The following is a 20,980-nucleotide window of genomic DNA, read 5'->3' as shown; positions in this document are numbered from 1 at the left end:
TGAGTGTTCAAGAGGACATCATCACCCAAATATATTTTTCGAACACGGTTTTCTTTTATAGTTTATATCTCACTCTGTATATTATGTCATTGCACAATACATAAATTCTCAATTTGAAATAAATTACTTAATGTATGAATCAAGGCATGTGCATTAAATACAAGTGTCAATCACTATACCCGGATTAATAACCTAAGCAATAATATCATAGAATCTTAGTTCTTCTTTATTGTCAAAATAAAAGAAACAATTATTCTACTATTTTGATCCAGTTCAATATACACAAAGTATACAAGTATTATTCAATAGTCAAGATATACTATTTTTATATAATACTTCAGCCGTTCCGGTGGTTTGTCTAACACCACTTAGACTGTGAACCCTTTATTATATTATATAAGGAGTTTGACAATCTAATCTTCTGCTATCCCATTTGATACTATATTGTCTACAATATATAATATACAGACAATGTAAAAACATGCATTCAAGATTCTCAAATGACTATTATAATAGTCATAGTGCACAAAAAGAATTAGAAATGGAGAGTTTGTGTCGACTACACGGACTTGAACAAAGCTTTCCCCAAAGTACCCTATCCACTACCTCATATCGACACCATGGTGGACTCAATGGCTGGACATGAATTTCTTACGTTCTTGGACGCTTCAAGTGGTTTTAATCAAATTCAAATGGAGTCGTCTGATTGTGAGAAGATAATATTCATTACGGACAACGGGATATATTGTTACTTGGCTATTCCTTTTGGACTACGCAATGCTGGGGCAACATTCCAAAGGCTTGACAACAAGATGTTCAAGGACCAGATAGGTAAAATAATGGAAGTCTACATAGATGACTTGGTGGTCAAGTTTGTAAATGCTTAAAATCACGTTCGCAGCCTACAGGAAGTGTTTGACATATTGGGATCATACAACATGAAGCTGAACCCATCTAAATGCAACTTTGTTGTATCTTCAGAAAATTGTCTCGGACACATGGTGACCAGGAGGGGCATTGAGGCTAGTCCAGAACAAATTAAGGCAATTTTCAAATTAAAAAGTCCATTGAATGTCAAAGATGTTCAGAAATTGACGGGAAGGGTCGCGGCCCTAAATAGGTTTATCTCACGCTCGTCCGATAGATGCATGTTTTTTTATGACGTGCTAAGGAAGAACAAGGGGTTTATATGGTCTGAAAAACATGAAGTTGCACTACATGGTTTGAAGACTTATCTCACTACACCTCCACTTTTATCCAAGCCCTTTCAAGGTGAAGACTTTTATGTCTACGGACCATGCAGTAAGCGGGGTTCTCGTCAAAAAAAGTGAAGGTGTCCAGTCGCCTGTTTATTATGTCAGCAAGTGTTTGGTAGATGCGGAAACAAGGTACACATCTTCAAAAAAATTAGTACTTGCATTGGCCATGACTTCAACTAAATTAAGGCATTATTTTGAATCACACAAAATACATGTCATGATGAACTTTTCCTTGAGAAATATTTTAAGCAAACCTGACTTAACGGGATGGATGGAAAAATGGGCCATACATCTAAGTACTTACAACATCACATATGATACCAGGACAGTCATAAAATCACAAGCTCTAGCTGACTTTGTGGCTGATTTCAGTCCAAGACAAATGACGACAGCTGAGGGGGAATTTTAACGAGTCATTTCTAGGGTGGACACCAAGTCGTGGACATTGTATATTGATGGGGCCTCAAATGTGAATAATACAGTGTTGGGGCTTTTCCTCAAATTTCTATAGGGGGATATGATAGCACATTCAATATGTTGTGACTTCAAAGCCACCAACAATAAAGCCGAATACGAAGCACTGAATGTGGGACTCCCGACTGCTAAGGACATGAAGGTCAGAAACATTGATGCAAACTGTGATTCATTATTAATTTTTAATCATGGTAATGGTTCCTATGAAGCTAAGGATCCCAAGATGATCACATACTTGGACATCACCAAAAAATTGGCAAATTACTTTGACACTTTCAACATACAATAAGTTCCAAGAGAAAATAATGTACAAGCTGATGCTCTAGCCGGTTTGGGAGCTATTTCTAAGGGTCTCGACTTAAACAACATTTAAGTTATCCATATCACGAAGCCTGTTGTTGAAATATTGGTTCATGACATAGAAGTGTTGGCTCTTAATCAACATGATGACAGTACCAATGAAGACGTGGATAGCTGGATTCGAGTATACAAAGATTACTTACAACTTGGTTTTAAACTAAATAGAAACAATGAAGTTAGGATCCTTAGGATGAAAGCTTCAAGGTTTACAGTCATAGATAACGAGCTTTTCAAGAAATCTTCTACGGGGCTGCTTCAAAGATGCTTGAGAAAACACAAGGCTGACATGGTATTAAGAGATGCACATGAAGGAGAGTGCGGAAATCATACCAACGGAAGAAATCTCTCATTAAAGATTCTACATTTGGGTTATTACTGGATGATGCTAAGACATGATGTTCTAGATTACACGAGGAGATGTGACACCTTCCAGAGACACGCACCTGTCATACATCAACTGTATGAGCACTTTAACATGTCTATTACCTCTTAGCCTTTCATGAAATGGGGGATGGACATTGTGGGGAAGATGATGCCTGCACATGGGCAAAAGGTGTTCATGCTGGCCATGACAGATTACTTTTCAAAATGGATCGAGGCAGAGGCATTCAAGCAAGTCATGTCAAAAGAAGTGATATCGTTTATCAAGAGAAACATTTTTTGCAAGTTTGGTGTTCCATTTGAAATTGTTTGTGACAATGGATCACAATTCATAAGCGACAAGACAGAAGCATTTTGCAAACATTGGAACATCAACTTGATTAAGTCGAAACCAAGATATCCTCAAGCCAATGGACAAGCTGAATTGAGCAACAAGATCATAATCAATAATTTTAAAGGAGACTGATGTCATGCAAAGGAAAGTGGGCTGAAAAATTGCCCTGGGTGTTGTGGTCGGACAGGACGACTCCTAAGACGTCAACAGGATAGACGCCATATAGCTCATTTTATGGCACTGAAGTTGTCTTACCAACAGAGATCATGATGCCAACAGCTAGGTACGGACTATTGATGAATGACATGAAGAACATAGAATTGGCACATGATCGGGATATTATGGACGAGCTTCGAGAGATGGCGAAGATTCGTATGGTTTCTTATCAACAAAGGGTGGCCAACACATATAAAAAACATGTTCCTGTGAGAGCTTTTCGTGTTGGTGACTTGGTGTTAAGGAAGACATTCCAAAATACTATGGACGTGACGTCAGGAAAATTCGCTGACACTTGGGAAGGACCTTACTTTATTGACGCAGTAATTAGACGTGGGGCTTATCAATTATCGAGTATGGACGGCATACAAGTACTGAGAAGCTGGAACTCTTTACAGTTGAAGCTATATCATGTGTAAAGTTTCATAACTCATCTTTTTAATTCAGTTTTTTAGGAATGTTTGATTAATAAGTCGCTAGGACATAGTTGATTGTCGTTGTTTGCTAATGCTTGGTATGACGCTGTGTTTGAGGAAACTTGATCCTATGTTTATGTTTCTAATTTCTTATGTTTTACATCATGAATTACATCATTATGCAAGTTATTTCTATCAGTTGTGCTTACCTTTTAGATTCGTTCATATTTACATAAGTTTACTTTGCTAGAATTATTTCTATAATGTTAGTATATACTAGTACATGACGAACAGAACATGTCAATTACAAACGTAAGGGCTGATCACCCAACTACAATCTTGTTGCTCCAAATGAAAATGCTATAAGCATTCGACAGTCTTAGTTGACATAAAAGTTTTAGCAAATTTATTACAATGACCAATGACACTTATACGCATTCATGTCATACTAACAAATGACATAATATTTGGTGAGTTTCAAGTAGGATAAAGGCCTCTTAATCACTCTACGAGTGCATGCACCACCGTATATTGATGAATCGAACAAAGTACATTGACGACAACGATTACATTTGAAACAGAGAATTTAGTCGTTATGGTACATAATGACAATAAGGGAAGGATTTTATTTTACATAATTACGTAAGTGATCTATTCATTTTGATAAAAATAACTTATCTGGATGTTTCCATCTCCTAGAGTTATCAAGAAAAACTTTACCTTACAAATTTGACGAATATACAATACTCAACATTCACGATAAACTATTAAGTGTCAAGTATACGACATCTCATAAAGACGACAATTACAATCAACACAATGGAAGGAATCCAAAATACACTTAAGATACACGAATAAAGACACAAAACACGATGATGACAGAAATATGATTCATAAGCAATAAATCTAACATTACGTCAAAAGTTCAAATTGGAAACCAACATAAATGAAACGACAATCCACCACTAAAAAGCGAAATAAGGATTTAATGTAGCAAATCAAAGTAAAGTACGGGATAAAAAGCAGGTTTGTGATAAAAGAAAATGTAAACATAAAACTACTATTCGTTAGGATTGTCATCTTTAGCTAATTTCATCTCCACATCATCAGTTGGGGTGTTGAATTCATCCAGAGAGAAAGCATCATCATGAAACTCCGTATTATAGATCTTCACAGTCTCGAGCACATCCCGGGATTTCCATTCTCCCCTATGATACTCTAGCATGGTGTCAACCCTAGTCCTCATGATCTGTTGATGAACAGCCTTTTCTACTTCATCACGCATTTCCTTCTCTAGAGACTGAACCTTAGAAGCAAATTCTTCTAGCTCGTTCTGAACATCCTTCATTGCTTTGAGATTGTTAAAGGCCAGCTCCTCAGCAGCTTGAATCTTGGAGGCACACTTCATATGGCCATCTTCTAATTCCTTGAGTTTCTTCATATCATGGTTGTACACCTCGCGAGCCACCATAATGTTTTGAAGAGTCTGAAAAAAGGGATTGTAAGAAAGAAAGTAATGGAACTACATATAAATAATTTATAGCAACACTTACATGGAAAGAGTAACCGACTGTATCGCTCATAATGGAATCGACAGGCTTTGAGAGAAAGCTTTCATGGACTGGGGAAGTAACATATCGCCTACCATATGAGCAAAAGTTGAAGGGTCGGCTGTAACATCATAATTTTGAATGGCCAAAGGAGTGAAAGATTCAGGCTTAATAGCTGAGGGGTCGACTCGCACTTTCTTTGTAGCAAGGGTGCTAACAGGGCTAAATATAAGAGGGGCTTTTGAAGACTCGGTCTCAGTTAATTTCTCATCGCGAGTTTTTTTAAAAAATCAGGGGCTTCATAACAGGTGGCTTAAACTCTACAACATTGAAGAAGGGTTCAATCCAAGTTAAAATAAAGGTCGAAAAGTAAAATGCAAAAAAGAAATACGCCAATAATGAGAAAGATAGATGTATACCTTTTGCATAGAGACGACCAGTGCCCATCTCATTTCCCTAGATACTCTTTGGACTATCTTCTAATTCTGACGACAGACTCTGGACAGACTGGGAAGATCTTGCGACGAGTGTAGCAACTTGTTTGCTCCTTGTACGGCTAGCAGTAGTCTTAATGATGCCTTTTCTAGAAGTACCTTCATCGCGTTTGCTAGAATTCTTTTTCATCTTTGAAACAAAGTCATCCACATCAAAAGTTCCAGCATTACGAATGGGACGACCAATACAATTAGGCCAAATTCTTACACCAGGGGCTAAGGCACGAATCTTTTCTATAATAACTTTGGCTGAAGTAGTGCTTTGGTCGGGTTCAAACTTCAGGTCTAGTCAAAGCATATACAAAATAATTAGTTTAACTATATGGGAGTGAAGATGCGAAGCTAAAAAGATATCAACAGACTGACAACCGATGAAATTAAAGTGACTGAGACTTGTATAGACTTAATACTCAGAGCATGGCCTATGTGACAGATTGGGCGTGTAATGGGTAAAAGGCATGCAACAGCAAATGATGAAGATCTATGAAAATATAAGCAATATTAAACAGAAATTAAACAAGAAAAGAGGTAATTGTTATACATGAGTTGTTCCAACGATCCAAAAAATAGTCAGCATTATCACCAAGCGACTTCTTCTCAACAAAAAAGTAATATTTCTTCCAGTTACGATCGTTAACAGTATCGTTTTTCAGTATCAATGGGTCATCAGTGTTCCTATTACTAAATCCAATTCGGCAACCACTAAATTTCTTCAAACAATAATAGTGCTTCACTACCTCAACATTCACTTCAAGATGATACTTCGTATCAATAACATCTAAGCAAGCCAGGGTTCTCTATGCAAAGGGCATTAGTTGCCCAGGTAACACATTAAGGGTTTTCAAAACCTCAAACACAAACTTGGAAAAATGGAATGTAAGACCAACATCAAAAGGATAATAATAAAAGCATACCCATCCCGTTTTGTAGAAATCGGCACGAACAGAGGGGTCAGGGACAACAACAACAACAACAACAACGTTAGAATGAAACAACATATTTGCCTCTTCAAACTTTTCAGGTTTCATAAAACTTTGGAGGCTATCTTTAGAGTCAAGCAGACCGGTGGCGATCCAATCGGTAGTTTCATCCTGGGCGTCAATAGGGGCAGAAGTGCCGGAGTTAGAGCTCTTGACATTTTTCTTTGCCATCGGAAGGGTTCAGAAGGAGAATATGGAGAGTTGGCTTTGCAGGCGGTGTGGATTAAGGAGAGAATACAGTGCAAGAGTCTAAATTGGGGGATGAGAGTATATAGAGAATAGAGGGAGTTATTGATAAGTCTTGGGAAGGTTTTCTTGATAAACGAACAGCTTATGCATGTATATCACAAAAGTTGTTCACACTCTTATCAAGGGAAGTTGAATGATTCATTTATATATGCTAAAAACATACATCTACGATACTGATTATTGATATTGTTGGAGATTTTGTTATTTATATTATTTAATTAACAAAATATGGGGCTATTGTTATATCCATGTTTTAGTCATGACAGAATATGATCAAGGGACTGGACGACAAGGAATGCAAGGGACAAGTCGAGATGGGAAGAGTAAGAAGGCGTCCTGGACATCAACAAACACATGCCAACAACGAGAAGAACCGGAAGACTTTGTCAAGCCATAGTCCGAATTTGAAGGAGAATCAGTCAAGTATTGCAGCAAGGATTGCAACCATAATTTGAAGTGGGAGAAAAAAAAGGAGATGTTGAAGAAAAAGAAGGAAACAAACCAAGAGATAAGGGAGTCTAATTTGAAGATCGGGAGAGAGACGTCCCACCCGCGATTTTTTCCAATTTACGGTTTTTCCGCGTCACCAATTTTTTGTGTTGTTTTTGCTTGCATTGTTCTTAGTTTAGTCACTACGATCAACCAACCTTAGCACTTAACATACAAATTTTGGTAAAAACAACTACTACATGGTTTTTGCGCTCGTTACCAATTCTTCATACCAAGCGGTTTCTGCGGATGCAACAGTCGTACGCCATAACCCGGAAACTAGTCAAAAAAGCTTTGACTGGCTAGTATATATTGAAATTAAATATAATTATGTGTGCAGTGTGCTGCAATCTACATACATGTGTGTCATGCATGATGCAATTATCCTAATAATATACCGGAACTGACTTTTGAGAGAGATGGATCAATGTAAAAGTGAGGAACCTTATTAAGTAAAAGGAGAAGCTGGGTTACCCTGTCCTCACCATATTATCTTTTGCCTATAAATAAAGGCCCCCTGTCTATAAGCACAAGTCAAATTTTATATATTTCAGTTTTACATAGTAATTACACAATCAAGGGAAACTACTGCAAACTATAAAATGATGATAATATATAATCAGATTTCTTCAGACCCGAAATTTAAATACCCTCTATAATGTTAATTATATTCACTGCTTGTATAAGCACTACTACTTCACTTCCTAGTCTGTTTTTACAGAATTTATTTCACAGATCACAGAAACTCTTACCTGTATGCAGAATCTCAAATCTTAATTATACTCATCTATGCTTCAAGCATCCGAGACAAGGCTTTTGATACACAGTGACTGTTAAATGTGCATGTAATCTTTTAAAGTTGCATTCGTCCATGAACCATATATAACACAGCTATATATTGTTTTTTCCGACAATATCGAGACCGGCCTATGATGTACAAACTTTTATCTAACAAATTCTGAAGACTCGTTATTTTTCGATAAAACAGTATATTGCAACTTTAACTACTTAATTTCTTCAATTGTCAATTTCTTTATTCCATGTAAACTGGCACACAGTTGTTACTTATTTTTCTATAATCGAATATGTAGCACATGACACGTGAGTATATGTGTGTGTGCGCAACAAGGATTCCCATTTTAGCTGAGGAGTCCATCAAATGGTTAATTAAGTATCCTAATTTCCAGATTAAGGTGGCTATGTATATGTAGACATATAACTATGTCACTCATCGGAGCAGTAATAAAAAATATAGAAGAAAAGGCTAGCTAGATAGGGGGTAATGAATACATGTGTTCGAAGGGTACTGGTCTGTGACAAGCCAGGGATCTAACCATTTGTCGGTGGAAAATTTTCGTGGATGAGTTTAACAAGGAAAATTGATGTGAATGCAGGGAGTCAAGGGTTTTAGGATTTTTCCTATCTGCTGATTTTTTTTGGGGGACAGATGGTAACCATCACTAGACGTGGACCAGCGCCCATGCTTGTTATAAGCATGAATTAAATTTCAAGAAACTAGAAATAAAGGATTCCTTCATCAAAACTTAGTTTGATGATGATTAAAAAGTTGATTAACCATCAACCATGTACCTGCAGAATCATTATGTGATGATAAAATCAAATAAGGTTTTAATCATCAGAATGACCAGTACTGTTAGGATTCATAAAGTTAGGCTGCAAATTAGCTATATCAACAATGTCGGAATTTGAAAGAGGCCTTAGACCAAGAAAATCTCTCGTCATTCCACCATTATTCCGAATGCCGCCACCATGAAACTGATGATCGGCATCTTCCTTTGAGTTGATAAAACCAGCTGCCATGCTAAATGAAAAATCTTCAATGGTATTTACTCTTGATGACCCAAGATCAAAAACAATATGATCTTGATTAAACGAATTGGTTGGTGGAGGTGGAGGTGCAGCTGCATGAGATTCCTGCTCCCCAGTAAGACAAGAATAAGCATCTTTATTTTTGAATGAAGACAAAAGTACTCTACTGGCCTCCTGCATGCAGCAATACAATGTGTTCACGTGAGGGGAAATTCAAAATATATTAATGGAGTAATGATCAGATGTTGATACCTCAGGTTGAGTTCGGTGGGGTCTCATTATAGTCATGCTCATGGACGGTAGTGATGATGAGCTAGCTTTGGTGCTGATGGTTGCACCCATCAGAGCTGCTTTTTGAAGCAATGCTGTTGCAGACATGTGTGGGGAGGTAATGTCTGTTGTTGCAGTTTTCATGATATAATTAGCTGGAGGACAAGTGGGCCCGGGCCCAACATCACTAGAGCTAGGGTTAGGGTTTGGATTATCTAGGGAGGTGATTGGTTGAGTGAGATCTTGATGATAGGGGGGTGATAAATTATGATGATCAGTAGTAGTAGTAGTAGTAAATTGTTGTTGATTAAAAATCATGGGAGTTTGTGAATGTGGGCCCATGCCCAGAGGAGCTAGCCATTGTGGAATATTTTGTTGCTCTTTTTTCATGGAGAAGGCATTGAAATGATGGGTCAAGTTGTTGAATAATTGGGGTTGGAGTGATGAATGTGGATTATTATTATTATTATCAGAAGTACTGGTAGTACTAGTTGGTGCTGCAGCTGCAGATTGATGAAGTGGATTACCAATTGCAGCAGCAACAGCAGCAGGAATTGACTTGGCACTTTCTTCTGCTAGAGCATCACAGAAGGCTCTGTGTGTTATGAAACTGTCTCTCCTAAAGAACAACACACCCCATGGTATAATTAGGCATAAAATTGTGCCATTGCCTAATTTAACTTTACTTTTTGTCTAACATATGATGACATATTAAATAGTACTACAGATACTCAACACTTATGTATTATCTTAGACACTTCTCCTGTGGAATATCATGCATCATATTTGGATACTTGTAGTTACATCCAAGTTGTTATTTTTTGCTAAAGACATCCAAGTTTTTATTCAATGTAGCTAATGTGCTACTTTTATTTATTTAAACATGAGAAACAAAACTAAAATTCATTGTAACATACTCCCCGGTTATGCACCTGGATATCATAGATTTATATAAACACAAGACCAAGATTAAATTAGAATGAATACATGTTACGTGCTTGTCATGTACCTTATTGGATGCTCGTCATATGTACACTTGTAGGTACTTATATTTATTAACATCTCTATCAAAATATATATTTCTCTCCCAAACAGAAATTTGTAAACAATGAATATAATATTACCTTTGTCCTGATTATAGGTCGTTTATGTGACTTTACACACATTTCAAAGTGCTTTGAACATACCGTTACTATTATAAAATTTGCTTTTTAAAATAATAAATAAATTTATTTGCAGTTTATTCATCAATCTGGACCTGTATTATTTACTTTATTTTTTTGTAATGTATGTGTACCTGGAGAAGATGGTTCCACAGTCACATCTATACTCTCTTGTGCCACAGGTCTTGGAATGAGCTTTCCAGTCAGACTGAACTGCATAATGCTTACTACATCTCTCACATTTCCATTTCTTCTCCCCATGCTTTCTCGAAAAATGCTTCTTAATTCCGGTTAGGTCTCCAAGTGCCCTTGAAGCCTCATGGTGCACACAGCTTGTTTCTGGGCACACATACACTTTCTTTCGTATCACCTCTTTGCTGTTTCTCTGCTTCAACTTCCACGGCAGATTATGGCCTCTTCTGTGCAACTGCAGATTTTGATCCCTCTGGAAACCCTTATTACATATTTCACATACAAATCTATTCCTTGCCATTAGGGTTGTCGGTGACAATGCTATCACTTCTGCATCTGGGTCTGTACGTAATAAATCACATATATGTGCCTCTGTTGAGTTGTATATTCTATATTTTAACGAAATAACTTTGTGTTTTGCAGCAGAATCAAACATGTTATTTTTTGGAGCAGAACAAATATTAGTTGAGCTACTGATTAATTAAACATCTCTAAGTTGTAATTCAGACTAAAGGTCTAATTTAATCATCACCCTAAATATAAGAGCTTCAGTTCATGAATGCATACACATACCTGGATTTCCTGGTAAATTTCTCTTTCGCTTTAGTGGCGGTTGATTGATTTCAGCAGCTATATTAATGTTAACACCTGAAGAAGCACTTGTTTGATTACCTGATGCACAACTTATATTTGACATTTTTCTTGCCTCTATAATCAATTGTTAATTACTTCTTGTCTGTGGTGATGAATCTCCATCCTTTATCATCATCTTCTTCTTCTTCTGTATTGTCGTAAACACAGTAATCACTAACCATCAAAATATTAACGTATATATAGCTAACATTAGAAGTAGTTTAATTATGGACTGCATGTTTGCTTCATGCTCTCGGTAAATGGTGATTCTTGTTTGTAGAGGTACTTGTTAGGATCTGAAAAGCAAACCACTATGCACAAACGAAAAAAAGGTACTAGCTAGAGATATAGCACAAATAAATAGGTTTTTGTTTAACCAAGATACTAAGTTTTTGTTTTAAGCCCATATTATTTTCTCAGCTACTTTTTAATGGCTGCTTTTATTTTTTTTGGCATCAACGCAGGAGACAATATTGTAGTTTGTTTTGATATGTGAATAATAACTATGTGAGTTACTAATATGGATGGAGGGAGGGAGAGAGAGAGAGAGAGAGAGAGAGAGAGAGAGAGGGAGAGGGAGAGCGAGAGGGAGAGAGAGGGAGAGAGAGGGAGAGAGAGGGAGGGAGAGAGAGGGAGAGAGAGGGAGAGAGAGAGAGGGAGAGAGAGAGAGAGAGAGAGAGAGAGAGAGAGAGAGAGAGAGAGAGAGAGAGAGAGAGAGAGAGAGAGAGAGAGAGAGAGAGAGATGAACCTGAATTAGACCATACAGGCTCCTGCAGCCACTACATGTTCATCTTCCTAATAGTTAAACTGACTAACTAATAGCTTGTTTGAACCAAGAAATAATATAATTGCAATATGAACAAAACCATAAACTATTTTTAAGTGAATATGTATATATCTGTTTGGGGAGTGAGAGAGAGAGGGGGGGGATGAGGATGAGGAAGGGGATATATGTCGTGTGTGATCTTCCACTCATCCTACACAAAACAACAAGGAGGGGGGGTGTTAGGAATAGGTACCAACCAATGACATACAGCCATGCACCGTCCAACGGGTAACTCTCATGTCCACTTTCTGTCTTTTCTTTTGTTTTCTTCCTTCAGCTAGGAGTTTATTTTATATTTTGTACCAATAATTCATTATATATCTTCCTTCATAATTCACTTCATGTTACATTGATGGTTAGTTTATTATCAACTATATAAATTCAAGTAAAGGGACGGAGGATTTGAAAAAAAAGTTTATGAGAATTGAAATAAATGAAAATAGAAATGAAACACACATCTGTTATCTCCTTCAATCCCTCTTCATGATATTAAAGTGTTTGATGAATAATTTGTCTAGATAAAAATATTACTAAACAGCTCTTATACATTGTGACAATAATTTCATTTGCTCAAGAAACAAAGGAAAATTTAATAAACATTATAAGAAATTTGTAGATTGATAAGAAATGTGGAATTGATTGGAACACAAACATCAAAACTCCACAAAACCCTTAATTATATTTAGCTTTCATACCATATTATTGATTAAATTTTCCCATATGATATCGTTAACAGTTTTTAATGGCCCTTATCATTAATCTGACATATTGACAAAATTCTCCAATATAAATGCCTGCCATTCAAATCAAGTTAGCTTCCTTTGAAACATATATTAATAGTTTAAAAATAATGTCAATTTTTGGAGCCTATACGTACATCCCATTATTAACATCTTTTAAGTATGTATGTACATACTGAGCTCTTTATCTAAAAGATTCCTTGAGATTAGTTGATAGATAATGTGATTTTAATGTTAAATTAATAAAATTAGTAAAAAAAACTAAGTTATAATGTGTATCTAAACCACAAGTTGTACCTTAATTTCAGCTAGCATACGATTAATAATGCAAAAGTTGTTATCATGCTACAAATATAGTATAATACTTAGTAGATTTGCTTAGATTCGGTTTTATTTTAATCTTGAGATGATATTGATTTATAAACATATGACAAGTATACATAAGTGGAATTTGTACGTACTATTGTTGGACTTGGTAGATTAGAGCAAGTCCAAGAGTGTTCTAAGAGATGGTTTAAAAATATTATAAAATATGATGTCCTAGTAATTTAGGACAATATTCTCATGTATGCACTCCAACAATAATGACTTATAGTTGTGTCTTATCATTAAAATAATATTATATTTGAATTATATTTGGAGGGAATGAAAAAGTTGAGAGAAAATATGTATAAAAAAAAGAGGGAAGCAAATTTTTTATTGAAAAAATTGAAATAAGACATAGCTAGTAGAACCTTAAAAATGAGGCATTAGATATCCTAGTGTTTTAAAGCACCACTAGGACATTGTTGAAGTATCTAATTAATTAAAATGTCTCAAATTATAGTTTAGAACAACAATTTAAGACACTATTGGACTTGCTCTCTGAGAAGCAGTAATTCAAAATGTTCCAATATTTTAAAATATACGGGTGACAACAATTTTGTAAATTCGGAGCAATTTACATTTGCAAATACCATTATCATACCATGATACATAAAGCGAACGTCATCGTGGTGCTCGCAATTGTAGTTACTCCTGTGATATGTAAAGTTTGTCATCTACCATGCAACTGGGATATTAAAGCAAACATAAATATTTGATTTGAATTTTTATCAATTCTCTCTTATTTTGACATGATTTCCCAAATCTATTTTAGAATGTAACACTGCAGTATATAATATATATATAGGATAACACTTCATGAAGTATTCTCTTATAGAACCATTATTTAAAAAATATAAAATATAAAATATATTTTATTTTTCATCATATATAATTATAAATTTTAATTATCAAGTTAAAAATCGAAGTTAGACAATTATTTATTTAAAAAATCATTGAAATTATTAAAAAAGATTAAATTGATTCTATAGCAGAATCAAGTAGAATCACACTTATTAAAAATTATTCCACTGTAGAATCAAATTTATAATCAAGTAATGAGATCAAATTTTAATTGTTAAATTTTTTATTATATTTATTATATTTAATCATTGAATTACGTGCTCATGGGCACACATTATAAAAATCAATTATATATAGACACATGAGATCAAACACCATTAATGGTAGTAATATTTTGGGATCAAGCTGCCATTAAAATGTAAAGCGGAGAGGCAAGGGGGAGGGGGATACGTACAAAAAGCCAAAACGAAGAAAAATAAAAGAAGTGCGTAGCTGAAGTCGTAAAGATAGAAGGGACACGCACTCAAGGGGAGCGAAGATGCATATGAAAACTGAAAAGCAACACAAATTCACAGACAAAGTTGACTACCACGGTCCACAAGGATTGTTACATGCATTATTTTGCGAGCATGCAGTTGACTAACTTGTTTTTCTTTGCCTTTCACTTTCGATCTACTCATTCTATAAATTAACGGTTGAATTGTAATTATTGCATATGGAGATGGCATAGTGGCTAGGCCAAGAGGCTATGAGGTATTGCACATATATATTACAAAGACTTGATATCCTCATTATCTAATTTCGTATTAGAATGCTCTCCAAATAACAGGACCAGAGAGGAAAAAAGAAGTCAAATATGCAAAGAATACTGGCAACTACAAGTGCCCGAATACCGAAAACAGATGGACCAAGTCGAGGCAGAAAAAGGAAATTGAGAATTCCAGAATTTTGAGCTACCATATGACATGACATGGCGGCTAGCTACACACCAATTGCCAAAATACTGTTTCTGAATACAGATGGAGCTAAGAACAGAACCAGAAAGGATTTTGAGCTACCACGTGACATAAGGCTATACCAAGGGGCAATGACTTGATAACATGAAGAACTTCAACAAATTTCTCAACTTAAAAAATTCTGTTATGGTCATTTTTTAATATTGAACCAACAGCAAGCCAAAAGAAAAATGGCCAACCAAAAGAAAACATGAGTAATCAACTCTCAACATGATAGATGTACTGCAATTTCATAACTAGCACAAGGTTTCTCAGTACCTTCTGTGACACTACAATTCCAAGAGAAAGAATAACTAAACAATACCAGATAAAACGCAAGATCTAACAACTTTAAGATATGTAACTGTCATATTAAACACCTTACTAGAAGAACAACTGCAATGGAGAAGATGAAAAATCCAGAATCACCAAGGAGCTTAAAAATCAAACCAAAAAATTTGCAACCAAAAACACTCAGGTTCCATTTGCTGCTTCTACCTTGACCTCTATTGTTGTTTACACTCCGGAGGACGTTCACCCTGCTGACCTTCCCCAGCTTGTGATCGTCCGCTCTTCTGCAGTTGGAAATAAAACAATATAAGGAACTTTTTTAGCAGAACAAAGCATATTATGGAATAAAAACACAACAGAAACATGCTGTTTACCTTCGATCCAGATGACTGCAAAGTATCCGGTAAGAGAAGCAAATGAAAAGTACTTTGTCAGAAAACAAAAGAGTTAAGAATCAAACTTCTGACTATAAGCAATAAGACTTGAAGTATACCTTCTTCCTGTTCTTAACATCATCTTCATCTTCATCGTCATCTTCATCTTCTTCCTCATCCTCTTCTTCATCTTCATCATCTTCCTCACCTTCATCGTCTTCATCATCGCCTTCAATATCTTCAAACTCATCACCCTGTGCTGCTTCTCCAGTAAACCATGACACAGCATGAGGTATAATTTTATCCCGAATAGTTGACCTGTAGGCAAAAAATTCATTGTAACGCATGATTATTGGAAGTAATAATTGAACTGAGCACTCTGTTTGATGATCTTTCAGGTCAACTTAGTAGCAAACTCCAACTCTTTCTCATTAAGGGACTATATTACCAACACTCCAACAGGATGCACATAAATCACAAGTCAATAAAAAGACGAATAGAAATTCCCAGCTGAAATCAAAGACTAACCCAATGTCATAATCTTGTTCCATTAAATTTTGGAGCTCCTCAGCCTGTTCAAGCATACAAAAAAACCAAAACAATTAGCATTACAAATATTTCATGTGATTCATTATATAATGTTTAGAAAGTATCAGAACTTACAGCATCTTCATCTAAATCATCATCATCCTCAGGCACCTCTGGAGGACTGAAGAAATTAAAGAAACTATCACAATTTTCCGTCTTGGTAATTGGTTTCGCATTCTTTGATCCCTTTTTTGGCTTTTTCTTTAATATTTTGTGTGTCAGGCATTTTCCAGGATACCATTCAATGTCCGTCCTATATGAAGTATATAACTTAGCTTTGATACTAAGAAGGAAACCATAAACAGGCTGCAATTGGTGCAAGGTTAATGACAACTTACCCAATTGCCTTCTCCAAAATAGGTTCATCTTCATCGTTAATCATGTGATAGATTTTTGTCAAAACCGAATTCTTAAAGAAAGGATTGGTGTCAAAGAAGAAATCAAGCTTAAAGCCCTTGGGGCTCTCCATTTTACACCACTTGATATCCTTCAGATACTTGAGGGCCTCTTCATCACGCTCAGAGATCTAGGAAGACACAGCACACAATCAGTTCCTGACTTCTAGAAGGTAAAACATGACTGTTTTGTCAAGAGTATGAGATAAGAACATAATTTCAAGGAAAAAGCGTACCTCCTCAGCCAATATCTCGTTAGTTTTCATGGCAGTGACCCAAAATTCAGGCACACCTTTTTCTGCATCCAGTGTAATAAAATAAAGAACTCAGCATCCCAATACAAACAAATACCAAAAGAAGAATGAACTTTTAAGGAGTGCCATAAACTATATAGCAGTGTTATACACCTTTATCTTGACCACCTTCCTGTGACACATCTTCACTTTCAACCCCTTTAGGTTCGAGAATACCATTGACTATTTCATACCTCTGTAATGAGTATTCACAATAACTAAATCAGAAATCATAGAAGGTTTTAAAAACTTATGGCACTTGGTGCCTAACAAAAACCAACATATCATGTACCTTATTGTACAAAGGTTCATATAGTTTCTGGTATTTAGCTTCAAGTGCTGCTTTCTCCTCATAGAACTTTGCCTCTAAATCATCATGATGGCTCTGCCATTCATAAAAAACATGATACCACAGCACAACAATATACAGTTCAAACAATCTATCAAATCAAACATTTAACATATTTACAATGAACATTTAACCTCCAAGACACTGTTACATGTATATCTAAGCTTATCAGCATTATAAAGGCAGATCAGGGTGCACCCTTTTCACAAAGAATAATGTCTACTTTGGAATGAAAATGTTGCAAAGTAGTAAGCTTGTCATTAAGGTGTCAAAAGAAGATATCTACACATAATAACCCGAAATAACCAAAAAGATGTTCACTGGAGTTGCGGTCAACATTGAAAATGAAGTAGCTAGACAACCCCGAGTCTAATTTAAAAGACCATGTGTATGTGAACTACAGAGAAATTATTTCTAATTACAAACTACTTAGAGAAAAAAAACATCAGTAAGTACAGTTGTTGGGAATAAAAGATAAGTAAACACCCACATTACTTTCAAAAACAAAAACAGATAATACTAGGATAAGATACAAAAGACTATAAAAAATGACCTGTCAAACAAGTGAAACTCCACACTTATAATAAACTTCAAACTTTGTGACATTTAATTGTGTACATTTTAATAATTCATACATGAGAACATACAAATAACTTAAAAAATATTAACAAAAACACATCAGTATACGAAAACATAAAATGAAAAGGCCTCAACCTTATAGAAAACACTTAAAACTGAAACATAAAATGAAAAGGACACAAATTACAAATTACAAAAAGACATAATAGGCAAACCTGAATATCTTTCAAAGCCTCAACACGCTTTCGAACGACCGGAGTCAAGCTCTCGAGAATATCAGAATGTGGTCCACCCAAGTTCTTAAGCTTATCCTGCAAAACAAACCCAAATTAATCCTAGCCAAAAAAAATAAAAATAAAATAAAACCAAATTCAAACAAAACAAAACCAACCCTGAGAGCATTTACAAGACCAGACTTCTCCTCCGCACTGAGAGCTACATTAGAGTAAATTTAAAAGAAAAATTAGGGTTTATATATAAAATTAATTCATACATATAAAAGAAAGAAAAAAGGATGAAGAACAGATGGATGAGAAGAAAACAGATGGATGTAGAAGTAAAGAAAGTTACCGGAGCCGTCGGCGGCCAAGGCGCCGTCAAGATCTGAGAGATCCAGTGTCTCTTTCTTGATATTAACCATTTTAATTCAGAATTAAAACCACTAAAACCCTAATGGTTAAAAACAGGCGGAGAGAGATAAAACCCTAAAAACAGATACTGGAAATTTGGGATGTTCTTGCATTATATATACACCCACATAGAGTATAGGGTTTTTATAAATAATATTTAAACTTTAATCCAAATTAATACTTTAATTGATAATAATTTTTTTATTGAAATAAGTTTTTCCTAACAACCTTAATTAGTTTAACTCTCTATTTAAATTTTATGATAAATTTTAATTACTTCAATATGGATACTAATAATACTTTTGGGTTAGGTTCTTTCTTCAAAAGTTAAATATAGGGACTTTTCGAAAAATAATTAAATATAAAAATATTTTTGTAAATATATTGTCATTTTTTAAAAATATTTGTAAAGAACACCTTTTAAAAAATATATTATTTCAATTATTTTGCAAAAAATACAGTTTTTTAACTAGATACACGCGCCTCTAACCGTTTTCTACCATTCATTCAATTTCAAATTTAATCAAAAAAATTCAATATAATTATTTGCATTTTTTTGAAAAAAAACATTGCATATATTATTGCATATCAATACCAGCCAAAGTAGTTTTTTTTTTTTGAAAATAAGCCAAAGTAGTTAATCTCTCTGGGAGTTAGACTCACCCAAACTGGTTCATACACAATTTTTATTATTACACCTAGTTACGTAATAAGTAAGTGCATTTCGTACTCCATTGACACGAGAAATTACCCAGACATCAAAAAGTCTATATAATTCACCAATATTATCGTATATGTTGTAAAACTTTTATAACTATAACAAGTTTATATGTAAATATATATAATATAATAATCAAGGACACGTCATAGGAAAATGAGAAAATATTATAAGTAAATCATTTTCTGTGTTACTTCACTTTAACTCTCACGTCCATTTTATAGTGTCGGTAGCCCTGTATTGAGAAGTACAAAATTAAATACACATAGTTGTTTACAATCTAAATTTAGGCTTTCATGACAACTATTCTGTGTGTAAGAATCTGCGATATCCGGAAATTATAGAACTTCACTTTGACAATCACAAATCATGTTCATATTATAACACTCCCCCTTGATTGTCAATGTGAGTTATTATAAATATTGATTGCCTCGTTAAAATCTTGCAAGGAAAAATGCAGTGGGATAAAAACCTTGACGAGAGAAAAAGATTACAGCATCCCCCTGAATAAAACATCTTACAATTTGACATCTTTTTGTAGCAACGATTTCAGCCTTCACATTCCAATATTGTTTCGCAGCTTTTCAAAAGTTAAGGTAGGTAGCAATTTTGTAAGTAAATCAGTCAGATTATCATATGAGCGCACTTGTTGTACATCAATGTCACCATTCTCTTGTAGTTCATGTGTGTAAAAGAATTTTGGCAAGATATGTTTGGTTCGGTCCTCTTTAATATATCCTTCTTTTAATTATCTGATACAAGTTGTATTATCTTCAAACAAAACTGTAGGACTATCCGAAATGCTTGATAATCCACATAATTATCGAATATGTTGGATAACATACCTTAGCCAAATATATTCATTACTTACTTCATGAATTGCCAATAACTCTGTATGTTTTGATGAAGTTGCCGCCATAGTCAGTTTTGTAGATTTCGAAGAGATAGCGGTACCACAATATGTAAATGGATAACATGTTTTTGATCATCCAAAATGAGAATCTAACATGTACCCCGCATCCGCATATCCAACTAGCTTCGATATTGAACTGTTTGAAAAAGAATAGTCCAAGATCAATTGTCCCGCGAAGATATCTGAATATATATTGGATCCATCCCAATGTCTTTTAGTTGGATCATAACTGAATCTGCCAAAAAGTTCACATCAAAAGCAATATCAGGTCTTGTGTTATTTGCAAGATATGTAAGAGCTCCAATAGCACTAAGATATGGAATTTTAGGCCCAAGTGCATCTTATTCTTCTTTTCTAGGTCGAAATGGATCTTTTTCAAGTTCGAGTGATCGAACAACCATTGGTGTCGTTAATGGATGAACTTTGTCCATGTATAACCGATCAGGAATCTTTTCTTTATAAGTTGACTGAAGAACAAATACTCCCGAAGATAAGTGTTCCACCTGTACACCTAAACAAAATCTTGTGTTTCAAAGATCTTTCATCTCAAACTCAGTTTTCAAATAAGCAGCAGCGTTAGCAATATCTCCTGAAGTACCTATTATATTCAAATCATCCACATATACAACAATAATAACAAAACCGATTGATGATCGTTTGATAAACACACATGGACACAATTGATTATTAACATACCCGTCATTTAATTAATATCCATTAAGCTTGTTGTACCACATACGAACAGACTGTTTTAAGTCATATAATGATCGTTATAATTTAACTGAGTATAAATATCTAGGCTTAGTTTAATCTATCTGCAACCCTTCAAGGAT

At 34.9% G+C, this 20,980-nt stretch overlaps 4 protein-coding genes across 5 annotated transcripts; 1 reads left to right on the top strand and 3 right to left on the bottom strand.

The window, feature by feature from the left end:
- Positions 1–620: 620 nt before the first annotated feature.
- On the top strand, positions 621–2,940 carry LOC141665208 (uncharacterized). The gene is made up of 4 exons (XM_074471188.1): positions 621–831; positions 982–1,302; positions 2,156–2,382; positions 2,587–2,940. The coding sequence occupies exons 1-4, from the start codon at positions 621–623 to the stop codon at positions 2,938–2,940; spliced, it is 1,113 nt and encodes a 370-aa protein (XP_074327289.1).
- Positions 2,941–4,471: 1,531 nt separating this feature from the next.
- On the bottom strand, positions 4,472–5,900 carry LOC141664065 (uncharacterized). Its single transcript, XM_074469924.1, has 2 exons — positions 4,994–5,900; positions 4,472–4,926 (listed from the first exon to the last, which is right to left on the bottom strand). Exons 1-2 carry the CDS (start codon positions 5,021–5,023, stop codon positions 4,501–4,503), a joined length of 456 nt encoding a protein of 151 aa, XP_074326025.1. The 5' UTR covers positions 5,024–5,900; the 3' UTR covers positions 4,472–4,500.
- Positions 5,901–8,702: 2,802 nt separating this feature from the next.
- Positions 8,703–12,252, bottom strand: LOC141666859 (protein indeterminate-domain 7-like). The gene is made up of 5 exons (XM_074473077.1): positions 12,039–12,252; positions 11,231–11,438; positions 10,600–10,999; positions 9,285–9,921; positions 8,703–9,206 (listed from the first exon to the last, which is right to left on the bottom strand). Exons 2-5 carry the CDS (start codon positions 11,352–11,354, stop codon positions 8,832–8,834), a joined length of 1,536 nt encoding a protein of 511 aa, XP_074329178.1. The 5' UTR covers positions 11,355–11,438; positions 12,039–12,252; the 3' UTR covers positions 8,703–8,831.
- A 2,978-nt stretch (positions 12,253–15,230) lies between these two features.
- LOC141667163 (nucleosome assembly protein 1;2-like) lies at positions 15,231–18,624 on the bottom strand. 2 transcript variants are annotated; one of them, XM_074473551.1, is made up of 12 exons: positions 18,458–18,621; positions 18,279–18,322; positions 18,103–18,198; positions 17,252–17,344; positions 17,074–17,155; positions 16,903–16,964; positions 16,610–16,797; positions 16,347–16,524; positions 16,212–16,255; positions 15,803–16,001; positions 15,684–15,698; positions 15,231–15,593 (listed from the first exon to the last, which is right to left on the bottom strand). In XM_074473551.1, the coding sequence occupies exons 1-12, from the start codon at positions 18,525–18,527 to the stop codon at positions 15,525–15,527; spliced, it is 1,140 nt and encodes a 379-aa protein (XP_074329652.1). In that variant the 5' UTR covers positions 18,528–18,621; the 3' UTR covers positions 15,231–15,524. The 2 variants fall into 2 exon arrangements, with proteins under 2 accessions (XP_074329652.1, XP_074329653.1); XM_074473552.1 differs by lacking the exon at positions 15,684–15,698 and having other exon boundaries at positions 18,458–18,624.
- Positions 18,625–20,980: the final 2,356 nt, after the last annotated feature.

Source organism: Apium graveolens, chromosome 6 (genome assembly GCF_009905375.1).
Source record: "Apium graveolens cultivar Ventura chromosome 6, ASM990537v1, whole genome shotgun sequence".
Classification (NCBI taxonomy): domain Eukaryota; kingdom Viridiplantae; phylum Streptophyta; class Magnoliopsida; order Apiales; family Apiaceae; genus Apium; species Apium graveolens.
This window is presented reverse-complemented; position numbering and strand designations above follow the sequence as displayed.